General features: G+C 43.9%; 3 protein-coding genes across 3 annotated transcripts; 1 reads left to right on the forward strand and 2 right to left on the reverse strand.

Moving 5' to 3' along the window:
- Window positions 1-239: 239 nt before the first annotated feature.
- LOC100827753 (3-ketoacyl-CoA synthase 5) lies at window positions 240-1,957 on the reverse strand. Its single transcript, XM_003563982.4, has one exon. It carries the CDS (start codon window positions 1,879-1,881, stop codon window positions 406-408), a length of 1,476 nt encoding a protein of 491 aa, XP_003564030.1. The 5' UTR covers window positions 1,882-1,957; the 3' UTR covers window positions 240-405.
- A 5,760-nt stretch (window positions 1,958-7,717) lies between these two features.
- LOC100828065 (ankyrin repeat domain-containing protein EMB506, chloroplastic) lies at window positions 7,718-10,032 on the forward strand. Its single transcript, XM_003563983.4, has 7 exons — window positions 7,718-8,148; window positions 8,291-8,370; window positions 8,496-8,594; window positions 8,680-8,778; window positions 8,971-9,072; window positions 9,158-9,256; window positions 9,547-10,032. The coding sequence occupies exons 1-7, from the start codon at window positions 7,812-7,814 to the stop codon at window positions 9,649-9,651; spliced, it is 921 nt and encodes a 306-aa protein (XP_003564031.1). The 5' UTR covers window positions 7,718-7,811; the 3' UTR covers window positions 9,652-10,032.
- Window positions 10,033-10,180: 148 nt separating this feature from the next.
- Window positions 10,181-11,929, reverse strand: LOC100828367 (tRNA (guanine-N(7)-)-methyltransferase). The gene is made up of 2 exons (XM_003563984.4): window positions 11,475-11,929; window positions 10,181-10,962 (listed from the first exon to the last, which is right to left on the reverse strand). The coding sequence occupies exons 1-2, from the start codon at window positions 11,799-11,801 to the stop codon at window positions 10,501-10,503; spliced, it is 789 nt and encodes a 262-aa protein (XP_003564032.1). The 5' UTR covers window positions 11,802-11,929; the 3' UTR covers window positions 10,181-10,500.
- Between the last annotated feature and the right edge of the window lie 1,804 nt (window positions 11,930-13,733).

A 13,733-nucleotide genomic window follows, 5' to 3' on the forward strand; every position in this document is an offset into this window, starting at 1 on the left:
TAAGTTTGACTTCCATTGGGAGCGAATTTCAGGCCGGAGGGTTAAAAAAATCCCCTCGTCTGTCCCATACTAAAGCACAGGTCTAAGGCCAGTTTTGATCTCATGGGACGCTGCGGTGCCGCCGTGTATGTGTGGGGCATGAGGTTCGGGGATTTTCTACACTTGTGTGAGAAGATCTTCTTCTTTCAAACGATACCGAGGTTTCCTTCCCCCCCTCCCCCCCTTCTCGTGACGGTTCGAGAGGTAAAATGAATCTTTTATTTTCCTTTTTTTTTGATAAATATGATTTTTTTTTCTTATTTTGCTCGTGCATGTGTAAACAAATACTTCCAAAACTTCACCTTTTTAGGGAAGTAGGAGTACATAATCGTTCAAGCACCGTTGTTGCGGTTGTCACGGAACGATTTAAATGCGCACTGGATAGCGCTGGATGCACTTAGCCCACGGCCCATTATTAATCTTGCAGTCTGGGGCAGCGATGCAATGTAGCACCACGCTAGTGCACTTGAACCCAGAGCCAAACCCTATCATCCACACTCGATCGCCCACGCGCATACGATCCTTGGCTTCGACGTAGGCTAGCTCATACCACGTGGAGCTACTCGACGTGTTCCCGAAGCGATGCAACGTCATCCTTGACGGTTCGGCGTCCACGTCCGATAGGCCGAGGCTGCGCTGAACCTCATCGATCACCGCGCGCCCGCCCGCGTGGATGCAGAAGTGCTCGAAGGCCGCCTTCATGTCCGGGACACGCAACTTGACCCTAACGGTACCGCCACCGTTGAACAGCTTGCCTGAGACGAAAGACAGCGCGAACAGAATCTTCTCCGAGGCCGGGAGCACGAGGGGCGCGATGGCGGTGATGTTGGCCTTGAGCGTTCTCGCCGCGACCCGCGGGAGGTCCTTGGAGAGATTGGCGCCCTTGTTCCCCGTCCCGTCCTCCTCCTGGAATATGCAACGGTACGACCGGTCATCCGCAGCGGTCAGCGTGCGCACGGCGTGCCCGAGCCGGAACCGGGCGTTGGCGGGCGACGTGGACAAGAGCACGGCAGCCCCGCCCATGCGGAACAGGCAGTACGGGAGCAGCATGGCTCGCTCGTTCCCGAAATAGTAGTTGGGCGTCAGTGTCTCGGTGGACACGACCAACGCTCGACGACCAGGCGCCGCCGAAGCCAGAAGGAGGTTCCTTGCCAGCTCTACGGCGACCAGGCCGGCGCTGCACCCCATCCCGGATAGGTGCAGGGCACGGATGTTACTTCTCATCTTGTACCTGTTTATGATCATGTCAGGGAAGGACGGCGTGGGGGTGAAGGAGCTGCAATTGGAGACGAGTATGTCGATGGACTCCGGGGCGGTGCCGGTCTTGGCGAAGAGGTCGTCGATGGCCGAGAACATGACGTCCTCGGCTTCCTCGCGGCTGGCCTCCAGCGTGCATTCCTCGTGGAAGAAAAGGTACGCGGCCGCGGGAGGAAAGCAGGTCTCCTCCCCGAGGCCCGAGCTGTGGAGGAGCCGGATCAGGAAACGGACGCTCCGCTCGCTCAAGGAGGGGATCTGGCGCATGTGCTCCAGGAAAGTGGCGGATGGGATGCGGTTCTGATGGCTGCCCCTGAAGCAGGCGTAGTCGACGAGGTACACCTGCCGCGTTCGCCATTGCCACAGGAAGTAGTAGACGATGGCAGCGGCTGGTAGGAAGCGGGCCAAGAAGAGGTGGGCCGGCTTCAGAGCTCGGACGATTTCATAGGGCGGCCCAAAACTTGCCGCGACAAAGACGACGGCTGCAGTAGATGCTGCTGCGATTGGGAAAGCCGTGATGGGGAACAAGTTTCTCAGGACGAGCTTGTAAACCGATCTGAGGTGCCTCCTAGCCCGCGATGAACTCATGTCGCCGTTGCAGCTAGCGTTCCGGACTCTCTTAGTTTTGTGCGTGTGGCTTGCCGCTGAATGCTTATGGTTGTGAGGGATATTGTGGCCTTATGTACACATGCAGCTGGCTTGGCCACCAGCAACCAATTAATTTTATTCCTTGCTACCAACTAACTGCACACATTAGGGAAACACGTTTCTCGAAATGATGTGTCATATGTTTATATATATATATATATATATATATATATTGCGATCGAAACAAAATAAACATGTTTTTCTCACGGATTCTTGGGTTCTGCCATTTTTGCGAAATCTATTGCTTAGCTGCGGAAATTTGTAAGAAGTATAGTTATTGTAGACCATCGCATATTCCCTCTTACTCGCAAATAAAAATTGAAATTGTGGACCATCACATGGACAATAAACAATCCAATACACCCCTTGGTTCACCGGCCAGTTGATCATATACAAGACTTTAAAATTGTTAGTTTTTTAATATTGACCAATATACCCCCTTGGTCCACCGGTCAACAGAATTGAAGGACCCTTTTTTTTGTAGTGTGTTGTATATGTGGTATTTTTTGTTGTCATGAAACTATGCCAAGAGACTTGTCGATCTCTTTCGAACAGTGTTGTTGTGATCTTTTGAACGCTAGGTTGTTGGAATGCTTTTGAGAATATAAGCTTCTGAATTATGATGAATTTGATTTTAATCTTTTTCTGTTTTTTCCCCTGAAAGTTGTAATGTTAAGCTAATTACTAAGAGCATAGTGCTCAAATTTTCTGTTTTCTCGGTATGTAGTTATTTTTCTTTTTGCTACTTTTTGCTAAAACATATTCCAAACTTGTGTGTTCCTTTCATGCCGAAAACCTAGAATGAGAAGTTTTTCAAAATTAATACTCCATCTGTTCCTAAAATAAGGCGTATTTTGTTTCTTCTGACCGAGCCTTTGACCAACAATTAGTCTCCTCGAGGTGGCGAGGTTAGGTTTTCTTGCCATGCGTTCACGTGGTGAGATCTGCTGTCAAGTTCTTCATATCGATTTAAAGATTGCAGCTTTGGGACCCTGGTCTTAGGGGCATGTGCACAAGTACTTACCGGCTGTCATCGACAAGGTCAGTCTGGCTCCGTTAGAGTAGCGGCAACATCGACGCGTTATCCTCTCATTCTAATGGCAGTAGTGACCGTCCGATGGTTCATGAACCTCGATGTAATTTTTATTATGTTTGACGTGCTTTGTACTTATGGGGAATCTTTATAGTAGATCTATATCCTTTTTGCCCAAAAACAGGAATTATTATTGTAAATACCAGTTAGTTCAGGGTCCGCCTTCCTAGTGTCGACCAAGTCAGCAAGCCATAGGGAACAACAACGGTTACCACACGACGGGTTTGCCCTGGTCGAGAAATTAGAGGGAGTGAGATGATGAGCGAGGCAACATGCAAGGAAGAGACCGTTTGTGTGTATGAATGGATGATTTGCTCATGGACCACGAAGCTAGACGAAATCGGCTAAGGTCCTGTTTGTTTGTTTGTTTGTTTGGGCTTTTGATTTAGCTTTTGATACTTCTAACCCTCTAAAAAGCAATTCTCCCGTTTACACATGAAGCTGAGAAGCATGTCCGGAGGTGGTACCAAATCGAGGAGCAGCCCAATCCTTCCATCCCATCTCCAGCCATCCTTCCAGCCATCTCCAAAAATCAGTACCAAATCGGGGCATCGAGGAGCAGGCCCATCCTTCCATCTCCAGCCAGCTCGCGTCGAGCGCCTGCCCCGCAGCGAGTGGATACACTTAGGGCTGGCTAACAAGCAAGCTCGGTTCGTTAAGAGCTCGGATCGTTAAGATCGTTATCGTTAACGATCTGAAACCATTGTTCGGCTCGGTTCGTTAAGAGCTCGCGAGCGCTCGTTAAGCTCGTTAAAAACTCTTTAAGATAATAGATGTTATGTTGATCTAAATTTTTGGGCATTACCTGTTTGCTTGGGATAAATTTTGCCAGCAAAAAAAATATATCAAAAGTTAAACAACGCTATAAAAATTGGAAATAACACAACAAAAGAGAAATAACAATATAGTTCCAACAGCAAAATAAGTTTCACAAGTGATGTACGAGAAGAGATCGCTAACGAGCTTAACGAGCGCTCGCCGAGCTCGCTCGTTGCGCTCGTTAAGATCGTTAAGGTTAACGATCTGAAAAGAAAGTCCTGTTTGGTTCTTTAGTTAACGAACCGAACCCTTAACGAATCGAGTTAGCGAGTATTCAATAAAATTATCGAACTTCGATCTTTTTGTCCAGGCCTAGATACACTACAACAAAACATAGTTTAAGTAACACAGTCATGTAACACATGTTAAAACATGTTAAAATGTGTTACAGATAAAAATTGTTGTAACACATCTAGTGTATTGCAAGCTAGTCAGTAACACATAATAAATAAAATCCAAAAATATGTTACGATGTTAGTACGACAGTAACATATACATTTGTGTTGGTCCAAATGTATTACAAGTTGTAGGTTCAGTCACACATCTTTAGTCACACATAATCATGTGCGGTAGTGTTACAAGCTCATCAAGAGCAAAAAGAGAATGGACCATTGTCATAAAACATGCATGGTTAGACCTACCTGGCACGTAAACAAAATAAAAACTGTCTGAAGGTAAATATGAACCTGTTTAATAAAATAAATCAATTGCCTCAACAATAGGGATCGAACACGAGATCTCAGGTATGAGGCATCAATGAGCATACCACCGCGTCATCTAGAGAGGATGCCTCCACCTCCCCGATCTGCAGGGGGGTGAGGAGGGGCGGATCGGGGATCCCGATTTTTCGGGGAGGCAAAGATCTAGAGATAGAGATGTGTTAGAGGGTGATAAAAACACAGCATACTTCCATGATGTGGCAAATCAACGTAGGAGGAAGTGCCTAGTCCACTCACTAGAGGGGCCGAATGGCACTGTCTCTGAAACTGTTGACATGCTTAAAATTGCTACTGATTTTTATAAAAACCTCTTCGATTATGAACCCAGATCAGGCTTCTCCCTCAATCAAAACTTCTTTGCTCCTGAAGAACTAGTTTCAGATGAGCAAAATGATTCACTGCAGGCTCCTTTTACTGAAGAGGAGGTTAAATCAGCTTTATTCTCCTCTTATTCTGATGGTGCCCCTGGACCAGATGACTTTCCCTTTTTATTTCTACAGAAGTTCTGGTATTTGATAAAATCTGATGTTATGGCCATATTCTCTGATTTCTATGATGGAACATTGGACATCTTTAGGCTCAACTTTGTCATTTTAACCCTAATTCTTAAAGAGGCAAATGCAATTGAAATCAAGAAGTTCAGGCCTATTAGCCTGCTTAATTGTATTTTCAAACTTTTCACCAAGGTACTTACTAACAGACTAGCCCTTGTGATGAACTTCCTAATTGCTAGTAATCAATCTGCTTTTATAAAAGGCAGATACATCTTAGAGAGTGTAGTTACTGCTCATGAAATATTACACTTTGTTTACTCTTCCAATCAACTAGGCTTAATTCTGAAGCTGGATTATGAAAAAGCTTTTGAAAAGGTCAACTTGGAGTTCCTAGCTGAACTACTCAGCAAAAGGGGCTTTAGGCATAGATGGTTAATGTGGATTAATCAAATCACACACAATGGTTCAGTTGGCGTTAAGATGAACAATGTAGAAGGAAATTTCTTTACAACTGGCAAAGGCCTTCGACAAGGGGATCCTCTATCCCCCCTTCTTTTTAATTTGGTTGTGGATGCTCTAACTAAAATGTTAATTAGAGCATCCAACAATAACCTGATCAAAGGGCTCTGCCCTGATGTTCAGCCTGGGGGTGTCATCTGTTTGCAATATGCAGATGACACCATTCTCTTTGTTGATAACAATGCCCAAACTGCTACTAACCTCAAATGGGTGATGACCTACTTTGAGCATGTTTGAGGCATGAAAATCAACTATAACAAAAGTGAACTCATTCCCATTAATATGGAACACAATGATGTGCTCCCCTTTACTGATATACTGGACTGTGGTATTGGCAAGTTCCCTATCAAATACATGTGGATCCCTCTGCATTATGACAAATTTAAAAAAGAAGATATTCAACCACTTGTAGATAACATACTCAAGCGAATAGCTGGGTGGAGCGGTAAATTGCTTTCATATGCTGGGAGGTTAGTATTAATAAAATCTTGCCTAGCCAGCATACCTATTTACTTACCGTCTTTCTTTAAATTTCCCAAATGGGCCATCGAGCTAATCAACAACCAGATGGCTCACTGCCTCTAGAGTGATGCTGAGGAGCATAAAAAATTACATCTTGCCAACTGGCCATTAATTTGCATGAAAAAAGAATTTGGAGGATTGGTCATACCCTGCCTCCAAGATTTTAACATTTGCCTCCTAGGGTCCTGGGTTAAAAGATATTTTCAGGGGGAGGGAAAAATTTGGAGGACCATTAGTGACCACAAATATAACACTTCCTCCCCAAACATTTTTTACTGTAAATCTGCTAACAGCTCCAGATTCTAGAGAGGGGTTATGGGGTTATGTGGGCAGCTCAAGCAGTTAAAGTAGGCTGTAGGTTGGTTGTTGGTAATGGAAATAACATCCACTTCTGGGAAGATCTTTGGTTTGGCACATCTCCCCTTTCTATCCAGTTCTGAGAATTATATGAAATTTGCAATGAACAACTGATCAGTCTCAGTTCTGTCTAGGATGGAGTTAACATTAAATTAACTTTCAGAAGAACTTTCACTCCAGCCTTGATGGAGAGATGGTTTGAGCTAGAGCAGATTCTTCATGGGACTACCCTGACAACCGACTGTGATGCTCTTGTGTGGAAATACAACAGTTGTGGTGTCTGCTCTTCTAGTTCCTTGTATAGTATTATTAACTTTAGAGGTGTTATACTGTTTTTATACCTGCTGTTTGGTCACTTAAGGTGCCCCCCAGGATGCATATTTTCCTCTGGCTAGTCTCCCACAATAGAATCATGACCAGAGACAATCTTAAAAGAAGGCACATTAAGAAACCTGAGGGGTGTGTCTTTTGTTCTGAAAAAGAGTAAATTCATCATTTGTTTTTTGAATGTGTAGTTAGCCAAGCCATCTGGGAGGTAGCTGCACATTTCTTTAATAAACCTCTAGGTCAATCTTATGAATCGATTGCCAGATATTGGATTGCTAATAAACCCATTCAGCTATGAATGTTGTTAATGCATTGTAGAATCTCTGTAAATTTCGCAATGATATGATTTTTAATCATCGACCATGGATTGACACTGCACAGGTCTGGTGGTTGATACTGAAATCTCTTCGCAGATGGTCGATCATGTTCCAAGGCCAGTTGCAGGGACATGTCAAAAGCTTCCACAGGCATGTTGCTGGTCTCCTCCAGGAGCCAGTACGGCTATCGTGAAAATGAACAAAGCACTTGCTATTACAGATGTCCCTTCGTTCTCGCTGGCGACTCCAGAGCTGAGCAACCTGATCGCGGATGCACTGTCGGGGGGCTACACCTCGCTGCACATCTCTCTAGTTCCTGGAAACCGTCTGCTTCCTGCTAAGTCGCCACACTCAATGGGCGCCCTCCCGAGCCTGCTCATCAAGTCAAAGCTTCGTGACATCCTGAGCGCTACAAAGCCGCTGAACCTGCGACCTCCGGAGACGCGACATGAAAACTTTTGCTCTGTTATCTTATGTTGCTTATCTGCTTCCTGTAGCAGTCTCAATTTGTCGAAACCTTTGTTTTATGTTGAACTCCTGTACGCTGATTTCATTATTCAGAAACGGGGGTGCCTGTGGCTCCTGATACTTAAAAAAAAAAATCGGGGATGCAGGCGGCGAACTGCTGGATAACGTTTTTTTGCGTTTTTTCCCCAAAAAATTGGTATCGGGAGGTGCTGGACTTGCTCTAAGAGGCGCCGAAATGCTCCCATGGGCGGCCACGGCCTCCTCCTCCGCCACCGCCTCCTTGGCTCCTCCTGTCCATGCCTCCCGCGCCGCACCACCTCTCTACCGGCCGTCTCCCCCTCTTCCTTCGCTGCTCTCGATTGGCTTCCGGGCCCCGCTGCGCACACGCGCACTCTCTGTCGACGTCAACGCCTTCTGGGAGGAGCCGGACGACGGCTCCGGGAGCGACTACGAGGATGAGGGCACGCAAGGCGCCACCGCACGAAGAAGCTCTCCTTTCCCTTCCGCCTCCCCGCTCTCTAGGCTCGCGGCAGCGCGGCAGCAAGAACAACAAGAGCCGGAGCTCCGGAGAGGTATCGACTGAGCATACGAGACAAATTTACTCCTTCAGAATTTCTTATTGTGCTGTTTATGCTTCTCAAATCTCGTTTCAGCATTTTGCGGTGTAATTTTCGGATTGTGCGCCTTGTGATGCCGCTAATTTTGTTTGTCTAGAAATCGAGGGTCTCCTAACGCCTGAAGAACAGGCTATCTTGGATCAGAACGAGACACCTGATATCGCCGAGATATCATCAGTTGAGTGTCTTTCACTGTTTCACAGCACATATTTTTGTATTATAACATCTGAACAGTAGGTGTTATAAATGTGTTGCATGCCGGATGTTGATTCTAACTGCTAAAATTCCATTGCTTGGTGCAGCCGAAATGGCATCCACTTCATACATACGCGTTGGCGCTGCAGATACCTCTCATGGACAAGCTGCTGGACAGTGGCGTTGATATCAATTTAGTTGATAAAGTAGGTTCTTGATTTATCCGTTCTTATACCCGTGCTAAACACATCTAGGATTCTGGTGCTGATATTGGGAGTGTTGTTGATACAGGATGGTTTCACCCCTCTTCACAAAGCGATAATAGGCAAAAAGGAGGCTGTCATTAGCCATCTCCTAAGAAAAGGAGCAAATCCTCATGTCAGGGATAGGGTAACTGGCACTATCCTTTTTTGTGATTTATTTTTATATATAGTTCTATTAGAAACTGCAATGCACTAGCTAAGCTATGGAAAGTTAGTGCCTGTCAGATTGATTTGGTCAGTAGAAACTGGGGAGTGGTCATTCTAAATTTAAGATAACTCCTCCATGCTGGCCCTTGAATTTAGTTTGTCCTATTTGTAGGATGGAGCCACACCATTACATTATGCAGTTCAAGTTGGTGCACTGCAAACTGTGAAGCTACTCATTAATAAGTACACAGTTGATGTTAATGTTGCTGATGTTGTAAGTTGAAAGGGTATACTTCTCTTATCAGCTCAACCATTCTGGGCAAGTGAGATTTCTGCTGTAATATTTTCCTTTCATGCAGGATGGTTGGACACCACTGCATTTAGCAATACAAAGTAGAAATAGGGATATAGCAAAGATATTGCTTGTCAATGGTGCTGATCAGACAAGAAGAACCAAGGTACCCTATGGTTTAATGTTTTTCGGACCTCTGATCATTGTTTCTTATGTGCTCTGAACTTATTTTGTGTACATTTGCATGCAATTGTATGTTTGTTTCACCAAATTATGATGATTGCCTTAAGAAATGTATATCCATGAGCAGCTTCTTGATTCTGATGTTCTAGACTTCTAAGACCACTAGTCCTTTTAATGCATGACATCTTCTGAACCACTTCGTACCTAAGGACTAAAGTTAATGTCTGAACTATGAACACATAAGTTGCTTGGATTTCTGTTCACATATTACAGGGTGGAAGAACTCCATTGGACCTAAGCTTGTGTTTCGGGAGGGATTTCAACTCATACGATCTGGCGAAGCTTGTCAAACTTGTTTCAGCAAACAGAGTTGTGTGAGGTTTTTAGTCTGCCAATTTTTTTATACAAACAGGATCAAACCTTAGCACGTACCAACTTATGTGTTTAGGTGATTCTGCCGATTTATTGTGCTGTTGGCTGTTCATTTCCATCTGGATTCATGAACAGCTTATGTAGATGTAACCAGAAACAGGTTAGACCGCAAGGCTGAAATATTCAGCATCAGATGAATTTTCCTGTATCTGAGGACTCCCGGCAACCTGGCAGTCTGTACATCATATCATATCTTGAGAAAGGTGGGCATGCAGGAAATCAATTTGCTTGGATCTTCTGTAATGATTGGATTAGCAACATTCATTCTGAGTTACCAGTTACCGCAAATTTGCAATTTTATAAAGCCAGGCTTGTATTTTGTTCAAACTGGTACTAGACCAAATCCAATTTCTTTTTTTATATGCAAATCTATTTTTCATCTGTATTAGATATTCCCATAGTGCATAATTATCTTATACAAAAACAAATCTCTCGTTGTTAACATAAAACTTGCCAATTTCATCTAAAACTGATATCACAATAGGAAATGCACCTGGTATAAATTTCCAAACAGACATACCAATTTTCCAAAGATGTAATGATGCATGCAAGTTCTACAACATGGCAGAAACTCTCCTTGTCTAAGAGCTAGAACTCACTGCAATGCCTTAAAAGGCTGGTAATATAGAGGCAAACATTTCGGACAGCAGAACTATGCTAAGTACTGAATAATGAATACAACCTTAAACAGCAAAATTCTGCTACGCTACACAAATGTATACAACTGGCAGAAATCAATTTGGTGCAGTGCGGGAAAGTGCATTTGTGCTGATAGCTAGCAACTTGCAAAATTGCTTATTCCTCTTGTAAGGAGATGCGCCTGAAGATGGCCTGGAAAGTTTGCCCTCCATTTCTCGCGACCTTCTGGCCTTCTTCAGTGGCTGTAGACAATAACTTGACAACTGGATCGACTTTTATCTCTTCGTCTGGAACAGCTTCGAAGAGTGAGTGTTTCTCCAGACATGAACGCATCCATATACCAAGCTCTTCTACATCTGTAATAGTATATATAATTCCTCCCACTTCCATGACATAAGCATACTCATCGAGTAACTGCATGCTAATCACCCTCCGCCGATGGTTCTTCTCCTTAAAGTGAGGATCAGGGAAAAGGAAGAACATTTTGGAGAGCTGAGCCTTTCTGAAGTAGTTCGGAATGTATTTCATTGAATTGGTGCGCACAACGGATATGTTGTCGTACTGTCCTGGGTTTGATGCTCTTAAAGCTAAAACTCTCTCTTTGACATACTCAGTCACCTGTACCAAAAATATGAAAAACAAAACAACGATCATAAATTGCATACTGAATTTGAACTGCACTACTACAGTAAATAAATAGGTTGCAAGAGAAATGCTATCCTCCGTACTTCTTTTGCTAAGTACAAACCCATGTTCATTGTACCATGTGTTGTGGAATTCCATGTTGGCTATCAGAAAATAAACCAGAAAAACCATTGACATACTTGGTGTGCCAAAATTCACTAAGTTGCATATCATGCATTATTTCAGCATTCTCAAATGAGCGCTCAAAGATTCTGGTGAGGATAGACTCCCAAGTAGCAGAACAATGTGCACTCTACTGGCGATGGCACACATGTTTTCAATGACCTATATACATGGGCATACGGTTAGCATGTGGGTGAAGTTCTTTGTGTATCCTAGTTTTCACCATTTGTTGTTACTAGTTGCCTACGACTTATAGCTTTACTAACATTAAGCTCAACTGTTCCGGGCAGTAAGACAAAATGGGAAGCAAGCATCAAAATTACCTTGTCCCTCAGCTCCATGCCTATCATGAGCTTGTCCGGGAAGATCGGTGAAAGCCCGACGAGCAACCCACCAAACCCACACCCAACATCCGCGAAGCGGATCCGGGGCGCCGCCACCTCGCCATCGCCGTGCTCGTCCTTATCGGCGGGGAAGTAGCGCGGGTAGTGCTGCGAGAGTTCCACGTCGTCGGGAGATATGGGGATCGGAAAGTGCGAGTCGCTGAGCGGGTTGCTGTGCGCGCGCGCCCGGTAGAAGCGCTTCCGCGGGAGCTTTCCCGCAGCCTGCTGCCCACCGCCGCCGCCGCTCGCGCCGTTGGTCCTCGTCATCGGTCCAAGCCGTGCAGAGCAGCGTCACGCCCCGGGATGCGTCGTCTGGGGGAGCAAAGGGATGGGGAGGGAGGGGTGGCGGCGCTCGCGCGAGGAGGAAGATGAGGGACGGAGCCAGGGGGGCGTGGCACTCGGCAGCGGATGGGCCAATATAGGTGGCCAACGGCCCAGCAAGGCCCAAGGTAGAAAAAAAATAAAAAAAAATGTTAGATTTGCCCAAAACTGGTTAAGTTCAGGGGCCAAATGTAAAAATGAGTTGGGTTGGGTCAGAATTGAAAAGGTTAATGGCCAAATGTATTACTCCTGAAAATAAGAAAAATAGATAAACAGTTCGTGCCCGGCCCGGCCCAAGGGCCTAAGGTTGAAACCCAAACACGGCACAGGTGGGGCCTCAGGCCGGCCCGGTCCATTTTATACTTTTTATACTATTGTTAATGTAATAATATCTTTGTTGAGAATAGTCTCGTTTGCTATGTCACATATCTACTTGATTTTTTTTTGTGCAAGTACGGAAATGTTTCTAGAATAAAACATAATCACAGATTAACAGTTATAAAACATTGTATGAAACATTAGATTACCAAAGATACGTATCACAAAAATCATCATAAACACGCATACAGATTTTGGTGAGGCAAATACAAAAAAAATATAACTATATATTTGCTAGTGATCTGTATTTCTATGAGACTTATTGTAGCCGACTTGTTATGAGCACTGGTAAATATTAAATTGATTCCCAAAAATCAATACAAATTCACCTATTTAAATTTTAAATGTTGAAAAATACAATGTCATACAAATTATTAAAAAACTAAAAAAAACATTAAAATACATTGTTGCAACCATAAATAAATATTAAATGTTATGTGTATTGATATTAGTTCGCCCTATTGTTAATGTAACAATATCTTTGGTGACAATAGTATCGTTTGCTATGTCACATATCTACTAGATCTTTTTTTTGTGTAAGTACGAAGATGTTTCTAGAACTATTGGTTACCCCGCGCGTTGTTGCGGATATTAAAAAACAATACATCTGCCCATTATTAGTGCAAGAATGTGACAATACTTCAGACCATCATCACAGAAACTATACTCGTTAGGTAATGTCGTAGCAAAAAAATATCATCTCTAGATAGGTAAATATGACTACCTAACTATGACAGGGTCTCACTCTTTTAACACATTCTATCTTTTCTTTGCATACAAAAACGACATCATCTGAATTGAAAACAGTAAAATCAAGGTCCAATACTGTGCTAAACCGTTGGTGCTCCCTATTGTCTGGCACACGGCCGTATATATAATCGGATGCAGCCAACCAAAAACATGTTATTAGTCAAACAGCCACAAAACAAAAGCATTGTGCTACATATCCAAAGTAACAACGTTATAGCATAAAGCTAACAAAGTTTATTAACGATGTGCGTTAGTGTCCACGAATGTCCACGAAATGATCATTTGGCATTATTGATGCTCCTATAAACCTGGCATCACTTGCTGTCCTCTGAAGATGCTTTTTCTTCGGTTCTGTATCAGGAACATGAGAAAGTCATCATCAAATCCAGGACAATGAATATCACGAAGCAGAGATGAAGTGGTGAAAATCAGTTTCATGAACAAAAAAACTAGTTACACTACCATCTAGCTAGGGTTACATATCCAAAAAGACACAGGAGAGAAGGGATAGTTGTTCCTACTGCTCCAAATACATGATAACATGCAACACAGTCTAGTATGCTGAATACAACATTCACACCATGATTATAGTTGTTCCTACTGCTCCAAATAGCAACTACGTACATATCTGTGGATTTGGTTAATGAGTTGATTAAATTTCTGGAGATCCCTTCCAATGAGAAACTTTGGGATCAGGCAATGTTGTGCGCCGACGACGGCCGCATCGACCTCGTGGAAGCCCACGTTGCA

The sequence above is a fragment of the Brachypodium distachyon genome, chromosome 1 (genome assembly GCF_000005505.3).
Source record: "Brachypodium distachyon strain Bd21 chromosome 1, Brachypodium_distachyon_v3.0, whole genome shotgun sequence".
NCBI classification, from domain to species: Eukaryota; Viridiplantae; Streptophyta; class Magnoliopsida; order Poales; family Poaceae; genus Brachypodium; species Brachypodium distachyon.